Source organism: Somniosus microcephalus, unplaced genomic scaffold (assembly GCF_052327205.1).
Source record: "Somniosus microcephalus isolate GS21.2 unplaced genomic scaffold, FLI_Smic_1.0 unresolved_chr7, whole genome shotgun sequence".
Classification (NCBI taxonomy): Eukaryota; Metazoa; Chordata; class Chondrichthyes; order Squaliformes; family Somniosidae; genus Somniosus; species Somniosus microcephalus.
The window spans coordinates 32,605,755-32,616,370 of record NW_028225185.1 but is presented as its reverse complement, the minus strand read 5'-3'; the positions used below and the strand labels follow the sequence as shown (position 1 = coordinate 32,616,370).

The following is a 10,616-nucleotide window of genomic DNA, read 5'->3' as shown; positions in this document are numbered from 1 at the left end:
AACCGAGGCCCCACGGTGCAGGACACCAGGGGAAGGGCCGAGGCCCCTCGGTGCAGGACACCAGGGGAAGGGCCGAGGCCCCTCGGTGCAGGACACCAGGGGAAGGGCCGAGGCCCCACGGTGCAGGGACACCAGGGGAAGCCGAGGCCCCACGGTGCAGGACACCAGGGGAAAACCGAGGCCCGACGGTGCAGGGCACCAGGGGAAGGGCCGAGGCCCCTTGGTGCAGGACACAAGGGAAGGGCCGAGGCCCCACGGTGCAGGGACACCAGGGGAACGGCCGAAGCCCCACGGTGCAGGGACACCAGGGGAAGGGCCGAGACCCCACGGTGCAGGGACACCGAGGGAAGGGCCGAGGCACCACGGTGCAGGGACTCCGGGGGAAGAGCCGAGGGCCCCACGGTGCAGGGACACCAGGGGAAGGGCCGAGACCCCACGGTGCAGGGACACCGAGGGAAGGGCCGAGGCACCACGGTGCAGGGACACTAGGGGAAGGGCAGAGGCCCCACGGTGCAGGGACACCAGGGGAAGGGCCAAGGCCCCACGGTGCAGGGACACCAGGGGAAGGGCCGAGGCCCCACGGTGCAGGACACCAGGGGAAGGGCCGAGGCCCCACGGTGCAGGGACACCAGGGGAAGGGCCGAGGCCCCACGGTGCAGGACACCAGTGGAAAACCGAGGCGCCACGGTGCAGGACACCCGGGGAAGGGCCGAGGCCCCACGGTGCAGGGACACCAGGGGAAGGGCCGAGGCCCCATGGTGCAGGGACACCAGGGGTAGGGCCGAGGCCCCACGGTGCAGGGACACCAGGGGAAGGGCCGAGGCCCCACGGTGCAGGACATCGGGGGAAGGGCCGAGGCCCCACGGTGCAGGGACACCGGGGGAAGGGCCGGGGTCCCACGGCGCAGGGACACCCGGGGAAGGGCCGTGGCCCCTCGGTGCAGGACACCAGGGGAAGGCCCGAGGCCCCACGGGGCAGGGACACCAGGGGAAGAGCCGAGGCCCCACGGTGCAGGGACACCGGGGGAAGGGCCGGAGTCCCACGGCGCAGGGACACCAGGGGAAGGGCCGAGGTCCCACGGTGCAGGGACACCAGGGGAAGGGCCGAGGACCCACGGTGCAGGGACACCAGGGGTAGGGCCGAGGCCCCACGGTGCAGGACATCGGGGGAAGGGCCGAGGCCCCACGGTGCAGGGGCATCGGGGGAAGGGCCGAGGCTACACGGTGCGGGGACACCGGGGGAAGGGCCGAGGCCCCACGGTGCAGGGACACCAGGCGAAGGGCCGAGGCCCCACGGTGCAGGGACACCAAGGGAAGGGCCGAGTCCCCACGGTGCAGGACACCAGGGGGAAACCGAGGCCCCACGGTGCAGGACACCAGGGGAAGGGCCGAGGCCCCTCGGTGCAGGACACCAGGGGAAGGGCCGAGGCCCCACGGTGCAGGGACACCAGGGGAAGGGCCGAGGCACCACGGTGCAGGGACTCCGGGGGAAGGGCCGAGGGCCCCACGGTGCAGGGACACCAGGGGAAGGGCCGAGACCCCATGGTGCAGGGACACCGAGGGAAGGGCCGAGGCACCACGGTGCAGGGACACCAGGGGAAGGGCAGAGGCCCCACGGTGCAGGGACACCAGGGGAAGGGCCGAGGCTCCACGGTGCAGGGACACCGGGGGAAGGGCCGAGGCCCCACGGTGCAGGGACACCAGGGGAAGGGCCGAGGCCTCACGGTGCAGGGACACCGGGGGAAGGGCCGAGGCCCCACGGTGCAGGACACCAGGGGAAAACCGAGGCCCCACGGTGCAGGACACCAGGGGAAGGGCCGAAGCCCCAAGGTGTAGGGTCACCAGGGGAAGGGCCGAGGCCCCACGGTGCAGGGACACCGGGGGTAGGGACGAGGCCCCACGGTGCAGGACATCGGGGGAAGGGCCGAGGGCCCACGGTGCAGAGGCATCGGGGGAAGGGCCGAGGCCCCACGGTGCAGGGACACCAGGGGAAGGGCCGAGGCCCCACGGTGCAGGACACCAGGGGAAAACCGAGGCCCCACGGTGCAGGACACCAGGGGAAGGGCCGAAGCCCCACGGTGCAGGGACACCAGGGGTAGGGCCGAGGCCCCACGGTGCAGGACATCGGGGGAAGGGCCGAGGCCCCACGGTGCAGGGACACCGGGGGAAGGGCCGGGGTCCCACGGCGCAGGGACACCCGGGGAAGGGCCATGGCCCCTCGGTGCAGGACACCAGGGAAGGCCCGAGGCTCCACGGGGCAGGGACACCAGGGGAAGAGCCGAGGCCCCACGGTGCAGGGACACCGGGGGAAGGGCCGGAGTCCCACGGCGCAGGGACACCAGGGGAAGGGCCGAGGTCCCACGGTGCAGGGACACCAGGGGAAGGGCCGAGGACCCACGGTGCAAGGACACCAGGGGTAGGGCCGAGGCCCCACGGTGCAGGACATCGGGGAAGGGCCGAGGCCCCACGGTGCAGTGGCATCGGGGGAAGGGCCGAGGCTACACGGTGTGGGGACACCGGGGGAAGGGACGAGGCCCCACGGTGCAGGGACACCAGGCGAAGGGCCGAGGCCCCACGGTGCAGGGACACCAAGGGAAGGGCCGAGTCCCCACGGTGCAGGACACCAGGGGGAAACCGAGGCCCCACGGTGCAGGACACCAGGGGAAGGGCCGAGGCCCCACGGTGCAGGGACACCAGGGGAAGGGCGGAGGCCCCACGGTGCAGGGTCACCAGGGGAAGGGCCGAAGCCCCAAGGTGTAGGGACACCAGGGGAAGGGCCGAGGCCCCATGGTGCAGGGACACCGGGGGAAGGGCCGGGGTCCCACGGCGCAGGGACACCAGGGGAAGGGCCGAGGCCCCACGGTGCAGGGACACCAGGGGAAGGGCCGAGGCCCCAAGGTGTAGGAACACCAGGGGAAGGGCCGAGGCCCCACGGTGCGGGGACACCGGGGCAAGGGCCGAGGCCCCACGGTGCAGGGACACCGTGGAAGGGCCGGCGTCCCACGGCGCAGGGACACCCGGGGAAGGGCCAAGGCCCCACGGTGCAGGGACACCAGGGGAAGGGCCGAGGCCCCACGGTGCAGGGACACAAGGGGAGGGGCCGAGGCCCCACGGTGCAGGACACCAGGGGAAAACCAAGGCGCCACGGTGCAGGACACCAGGGGAAGGGCCGAGGCCCCTCAGTGCAGGACACCAGGGGAAGGGCCGAGGCCCCACGGTGCAGGGACACCGGGGGAAGGGCCGAGGCCCCACGGTGCAGGGACACCAGGGGAAGGGCTGAGGCCCCACGGTGCAGGGACACCGGGGGAAGGGCCGAGGCCCCACGGTGTAGGGACACCAGGGGAAGGGCAGAGGCCCCACGGTGCAGGACACCAGGGGAAAACCGAGGCCCCACGGTGCAGGACACCAGGGGTAAACCGAGACCCCACGGTGCAGGACACCAGGGGAAGGGCCGAGGCCCCTCGGTGCAGGACACCAGGGGAAGGGCCGAGGCCCCACGGTGCAGGGACACCAGGGGAAGGGCCGAGGCCCCACGGTGCAGGGACACCGGGGGAAGGGCCGAGGCCCCACGGTGCAGGGACACCAGGGGAAGGGCTGAGGCCCCAATGTGTAGGGACACCAGGGGAAGGGCAGAGGCCCCACGGTGCAGGACACCAGGGGAAAACCGAGGCCCCACGGTGCAGGACACCAGGGGAAGGGCCGAGGCCCCTCGGTGCAGGACACCAGGGGAAGGGCCGAGGCCCCTCGGTGCAGGACACCAGGGGAAGGGCCGAGGCCCCACGGTGCAGGGACACCAGGGGAAGGGCCGAGGCCCCACGGTGCAGGACACCAGGGGAAAACCGAGGCCCGACGGTGCAGGGCACCAGGGGAAGGGCCGAGGCCCCTTGGTGCAGGACACAAGGGGAAGGGCCGAGGCCCCACGGTGCAGGGACACCAGGGGAACGGCCGAAGCCCCACGGTGCAGGGACACCAGGGGAAGGGCCGAGACCCCACGGTGCAGGGACACCGAGGGAAGGGCCGAGGCACCACGGTGCAGGGACTCCGGGGGAAGAGCCGAGGGCCCCACGGTGCAGGGACACCAGGGGAAGGGCCGAGACCCCACGGTGCAGGGACACCGAGGGAAGGGCCGAGGCACCACGGTGCAGGGACACTAGGGGAAGGGCAGAGGCCCCACGGTGCAGGGACACCAGGGGAAGGGCCGAGGCCCCACGGTGCAGGGACACCGGGGGAAGGGCCGAGGCCCCACGGTGCAGGGACACCAGGGGAAGGGCCGAGGCCTCACGGTGCAGGGACACCGGGGGTAGGGACGAGGCCCCACGGTGCAGGGACACCAGGGGTAGGGCCGAGGCCCCACGGTGCAGGACATCGGGGGAAGGGCCGAGGCCCCACGGTTCAGGGGCATCGGGGGAAGGGCCGAGGCTCCACGGTGCAGGGACACCGGGAGAACGGCCGAGGCCCCACGGTGCAGGGACACCAGGGGAAGGGCCGAGGCCCCACGGTGCAGGGACACCAGGGGAAGGGCCGAGGCCCCACGGTGCAGGACACCAGGGGAAAACCGAGGCCCCACGGTGCAGGACACCAGGGGAAGGGCCGAAGCCCCAAGGTGTAGGGACACCAGGGGAAGGGCCGAGGCCCCACGGTGCAGGGACACCGGGGGAAGGGCCGGGGTCCCACGGCGCAGGGACACCCGGGGAAGGGCCAAGGCCCCACGGTGCAGGGACACTAGGGGAAGGGCCGAGGCCCCACGGTGCAGGGACACCAGGGGAAGGGCCGAGGCCCCAAGGTGTAGGGACACCAGGGGAAGGGCCGAGGCCCCACGGTGCAGGACACCGGGGCAAGGCCCGAGGCCCCACGGTGCAGGGACACCAGGGGAAGAGCCGAGGCCCCACGGTGCAGGGACACCCGGGGAAGGGCCGAGGCCCCTCGGTGCAGGGCACCAGGGGAAGGGCCGAGGCCCCATGGTGCAGGGACACCAGGGGAAGAGCCGAGGCCCCACGGTGCAGGACACCAGGGGAAAACCGAGGCCCGACGGTGCAGGGCACCAGGGGAAGGGCCGAGGCCCCTTGGTGCAGGACACCCGGGGAAGGGCCGAGGCCCCACGGTGCAGGGACACCAGGGGAAGGGCCGAGGCCCCATGGTGCAGGGACACCAGGGGTAGGGCCGAAGCCCCACGGTGCAGGGACACCAGGGGTAGGGCCGAGGCCCCACGGTGCAGGACATCGGGGGAAGGGCCGAGGCCCCACGGTGCAGGGACACCGGGGGAAGGGCCGGGGTCCCACGGCGCAGGGACACCCGGGGAAGGGCCGTGGCCCCTCGGTGCAGGACACCAGGGGAAGGCCCGAGGCCCCACGGGGCAGGGACACCAGGGGAAGAGCCGAGGCCCCACGGTGCAGGGACACCGGGGGAAGGGCCGGAGTCCCACGGCGCAGGGACACCAGGGGAAGGGCCGAGGTCCCACGGTGCAGGGACACCAGGGGAAGGGCCGAGGACCCACGGTGCAGGGACACCAGGGGTAGGGCCGAGGCCCCACGGTGCAGGACATCGGGGGAAGGGCCGAGGCCCCACGGTGCAGGGGCATCGGGGGAAGGGCCGAGGCTACACGGTGCGGGGACACCGGGGGAAGGGCCGAGGCCCCACGGTGCAGGGACACCAGGCGAAGGGCCGAGGCCCCACGGTGCAGGGACACCAAGGGAAGGGCCGAGTCCCCACGGTGCAGGACACCAGGGGGAAACCGAGGCCCCACGGTGCAGGACACCAGGGGAAGGGCCGAGGCCCCTCGGTGCAGGACACCAGGGGAAGGGCCGAGGCCCCACGGTGCAGGGACACCAGGGGAAGGGCCGAGGCACCACGGTGCAGGGACTCCGGGGGAAGGGCCGAGGGCCCCACGGTGCAGGGACACCAGGGGAAGGGCCGAGACCCCATGGTGCAGGGACACCGAGGGAAGGGCCGAGGCACCACGGTGCAGGGACACCAGGGGAAGGGCAGAGGCCCCACGGTGCAGGGACACCAGGGGAAGGGCCGAGGCTCCACGGTGCAGGGATACCGGGGGAAGGGCCGAGGCCCCACGGTGCAGGGACACCAGGGGAAGGGCCGAGGCCTCACGGTGCAGGGACACCGGGGGAAGGGCCGAGGCCCCACGGTGCAGGACATCGGGGGAAGGGCCGAGGCCCCACGGTGCAGGGACACCGGGGGAAGGGCCGGGGTCCCACGGCGCAGGGACACCCGGGGAAGGGCCATGGCCCCTCGGTGCAGGACACCAGGGAAGGCCCGAGGCTCCACGGGGCAGGGACACCAGGGGAAGAGCCGAGGCCCCACGGTGCAGGGACACCGGGGGAAGGGCCGGAGTCCCACGGCGCAGGGACACCAGGGGAAGGGCCGAGGTCCCACGGTGCAGGGACACCAGGGGAAGGGCCGAGGACCCACGGTGCAGGGACACCAGGGGTAGGGCCGAGGCCCCACGGTGCAGGACATCGGGGGAAGGGCCGAGGCCCCACGGTGCAGTGGCATCGGGGGAAGGGCCGAGGCTACACGGTGTGGGGACACCGGGGGAAGGGACGAGGCCCCACGGTGCAGGGACACCAGGCGAAGGGCCGAGGCCCCACGGTGCAGGGACACCAAGGGAAGGGCCGAGTCCCCACGGTGCAGGACACCAGGGGGAAACCGAGGCCCCACGGTGCAGGACACCAGGGGAAGGGCCGAGGCCCCACGGTGCAGGGACACCAGGGGAAGGGCGGAGGCCCCACGGTGCAGGGTCACCAGGGGAAGGGCCGAAGCCCCAAGGTGTAGGGACACCAGGGGAAGGGCCGAGGCCCCATGGTGCAGGGACACCGGGGGAAGGGCCGGGGTCCCACGGCGCAGGGACACCAGGGGAAGGGCCGAGGCCCCACGGTGCAGGGACACCAGGGGAAGGGCCGAGGCCCCAAGGTGTAGGAACACCAGGGGAAGGGCCGAGGCCCCACGGTGCGGGGACACCGGGGCAAGGGCCGAGGCCCCACGGTGCAGGGACACCGTGGAAGGGCCGGCGTCCCACGGCGCAGGGACACCCGGGGAAGGGCCAAGGCCCCACGGTGCAGGGACACCAGGGTAAGGGCCGAGGCCCCACGGTGCAGGGACACAAGGGGAGGGGCCGAGGCCCCACGGTGCAGGACACCAGGGGAAATCCAAGGCGCCACGGTGCAGGACACCAGGGGAAGGGCCGAGGCCCCTCAGTGCAGGACACCAGGGGAAGGGCCGAGGCCCCACGGTGCAGGGACACCGGGGGAAGGGCCGAGGCCCCACGGTGCAGGGACACCAGGGGAAGGGCTGAGGCCCCACGGTGCAGGGACACCGGGGGAAGGGCCGAGGCCCCACGGTGTAGGGACACCAGGGGAAGGGCAGAGGCCCCACGGTGCAGGACACCAGGGAAAACCGAGGCCCCACGGTGCAGGACACCAGGGGTAAACCGAGACCCCACGGTGCAGGACACCAGGGGAAGGGCCGAGGCCCCTCGGTGCAGGACACCAGGGGAAGGGCCGAGGCCCCACGGTGCAGGGGACACCAGGGGAAGGGCCGAGGCCCCACGGTGCAGGGACACCGGGGGAAGGGCCGAGGCCCCACGGTGCAGGGACACCAGGGGAAGGGCTGAGGCCCCAATGTGTAGGGACACCAGGGGAAGGGCAGAGGCCCCACGGTGCAGGACACCAGGGGAAAACCGAGGCCCCACGGTGCAGGACACCAGGGGAAGGGCCGAGGCCCCTCGGTGCAGGACACCAGGGGAAGGGCCGAGGCCCCTCGGTGCAGGACACCAGGGGAAGGGCCGAGGCCCCACGGTGCAGGGACACCAGGGGAAGGGCCGAGGCCCCACGGTGCAGGACACCAGGGGAAAACCGAGGCCCGACGGTGCAGGGCACCAGGGGAAGGGCCGAGGCCCCTTGGTGCAGGACACAAGGGGAAGGGCCGAGGCCCCACGGTGCAGGGACACCAGGGGAACGGCCGAAGCCCCACGGTGCAGGGACACCAGGGGAAGGGCCGAGACCCCACGGTGCAGGGACACCGAGGGAAGGGCCGAGGCACCACGGTGCAGGGACTCCGGGGGAAGAGCCGAGGGCCCCACGGTGCAGGGACACCAGGGGAAGGGCCGAGACCCCACGGTGCAGGGACACCGAGGGAAGGGCCGAGGCACCACGGTGCAGGGACACTAGGGGAAGGGCAGAGGCCCCACGGTGCAGGGACACCAGGGGAAGGGCCGAGGCCCCACGGTGCAGGGACACCGGGGGAAGGGCCGAGGCCCCACGGTGCAGGGACACCAGGGGAAGGGCCGAGGCCTCACGGTGCAGGGACACCGGGGGTAGGGACGAGGCCCCACGGTGCAGGGACACCAGGGGTAGGGCCGAGGCCCCACGGTGCAGGACATCGGGGGAAGGGCCGAGGCCCCACGGTTCAGGGGCATCGGGGGAAGGGCCGAGGCTCCACGGTGCAGGGACACCGGGAGAACGGCCGAGGCCCCACGGTGCAGGGACACCAGGGGAAGGGCCGAGGCCCCACGGTGCAGGGACACCAGGGGAAGGGCCGAGGCCCCACGGTGCAGGACACCAGGGGAAAACCGAGGCCCCACGGTGCAGGACACCAGGGGAAGGGCCGAAGCCCCAAGGTGTAGGGACACCAGGGGAAGGGCCGAGGCCCCACGGTGCAGGGACACCGGGGGAAGGGCCGGGGTCCCACGGCGCAGGGACACCCGGGGAAGGGCCAAGGCCCCACGGTGCAGGGACACTAGGGGAAGGGCCGAGGCCCCACGGTGCAGGGACACCAGGGGAAGGGCCGAGGCCCCAAGGTGTAGGGACACCAGGGGAAGGGCCGAGGCCCCACGGTGCAGGACACCGGGGCAAGGCCCGAGGCCCCACGGTGCAGGGACACCAGGGGAAGAGCCGAGGCCCCACGGTGCAGGGACACCCGGGGAAGGGCCGAGGCCCCTCGGTGCAGGGCACCAGGGGAAGGGCCGAGGCCCCATGGTGCAGGGACACCAGGGGAAGAGCCGAGGCCCCACGGTGCAGGACACCAGGGGAAAACCGAGGCCCGACGGTGCAGGGCACCAGGGGAAGGGCCGAGGCCCCTTGGTGCAGGACACCCGGGGAAGGGCCGAGGCCCCACGGTGCAGGGACACCAGGGGAAGGGCCGAGGCCCCATGGTGCAGGGACACCAGGGGTAGGGCCGAAGCCCCACGGTGCAGGGACACCAGGGGTAGGGCCGAGGCCCCACGGTGCAGGACATCGGGGGAAGGGCCGAGGCCCCACGGTGCAGGGACACCGGGGGAAGGGCCGGGGTCCCACGGCGCAGGGACACCCGGGGAAGGGCCGTGGCCCCTCGGTGCAGGACACCAGGGGAAGGCCCGAGGCCCCACGGGGCAGGGACACCAGGGGAAGAGCCGAGGCCCCACGGTGCAGGGACACCGGGGGAAGGGCCGGAGTCCCACGGCGCAGGGACACCAGGGGAAGGGCCGAGGTCCCACGGTGCAGGGACACCAGGGGAAGGGCCGAGGACCCACGGTGCAGGGACACCAGGGGTAGGGCCGAGGCCCCACGGTGCAGGACATCGGGGGAAGGGCCGAGGCCCCACGGTGCAGGGGCATCGGGGGAAGGGCCGAGGCTACACGGTGCGGGGACACCGGGGGAAGGGCCGAGGCCCCACGGTGCAGGGACACCAGGCGAAGGGCCGAGGCCCCACGGTGCAGGGACACCAAGGGAAGGGCCGAGTCCCCACGGTGCAGGACACCAGGGGGAAACCGAGGCCCCACGGTGCAGGACACCAGGGGAAGGGCCGAGGCCCCTCGGTGCAGGACACCAGGGGAAGGGCCGAGGCCCCACGGTGCAGGGACACCAGGGGAAGGGCCGAGGCACCACGGTGCAGGGACTCCGGGGGAAGGGCCGAGGGCCCCACGGTGCAGGGACACCAGGGGAAGGGCCGAGACCCCATGGTGCAGGGACACCGAGGGAAGGGCCGAGGCACCACGGTGCAGGGACACCAGGGGAAGGGCAGAGGCCCCACGGTGCAGGGACACCAGGGGAAGGGCCGAGGCTCCACGGTGCAGGGACACCGGGGGAAGGGCCGAGGCCCCACGGTGCAGGGACACCAGGGGAAGGGCCGAGGCCTCACGGTGCAGGGACACCGGGGGAAGGGCCGAGGCCCCACGGTGCAGGACACCAGGGGAAAACCGAGGCCCCACGGTGCAGGACACCAGGGGAAGGGCCGAAGCCCCAAGGTGTAGGGTCACCAGGGGAAGGGCCGAGGCCCCACGGTGCAGGGACACCGGGGGTAGGGACGAGGCCCCACGGTGCAGGACATCGGGGGAAGGGCCGAGGGCCCACGGTGCAGAGGCATCGGGGGAAGGGCCGAGGCCCCACGGTGCAGGGACACCAGGGGAAGGGCCGAGGCCCCACGGTGCAGGACACCAGGGGAAAACCGAGGCCCCACGGTGCAGGACACCAGGGGAAGGGCCGAAGCCCCACGGTGCAGGGACACCAGGGGTAGGGCCGAGGCCCCACGGTGCAGGACATCGGGGGAAGGGCCGAGGCCCCACGGTGCAGGGACACCGGGGGAAGGGCCGGGGTCCCACGGCGCAGGGACACCCGGGGAAGGGCCATG

General features: G+C 73.5%; 1 protein-coding gene across 1 annotated transcript in view; it reads right to left on the bottom strand.

Moving 5' to 3' along the window:
• LOC147086753 (uncharacterized) overlaps window positions 1-10,231 on the bottom strand; it is a gene marked incomplete at its 5' end in the record, with an annotated part of 30,943 nt that extends 20,712 nt beyond the window's left edge. Inside the window, 6 exons of the mRNA XM_085978314.1 lie at window positions 7,453-7,559; window positions 7,845-7,908; window positions 8,024-8,064; window positions 8,540-8,611; window positions 8,975-9,073; window positions 10,166-10,231. Of these exons, the coding sequence (XP_085834440.1) occupies window positions 7,453-7,559; window positions 7,845-7,908; window positions 8,024-8,064; window positions 8,540-8,611; window positions 8,975-9,073; window positions 10,166-10,231 (449 nt within the window). The remainder of the gene's footprint in view (window positions 1-7,452; window positions 7,560-7,844; window positions 7,909-8,023; window positions 8,065-8,539; window positions 8,612-8,974; window positions 9,074-10,165) is intronic.
• Window positions 10,232-10,616: the final 385 nt, after the last annotated feature.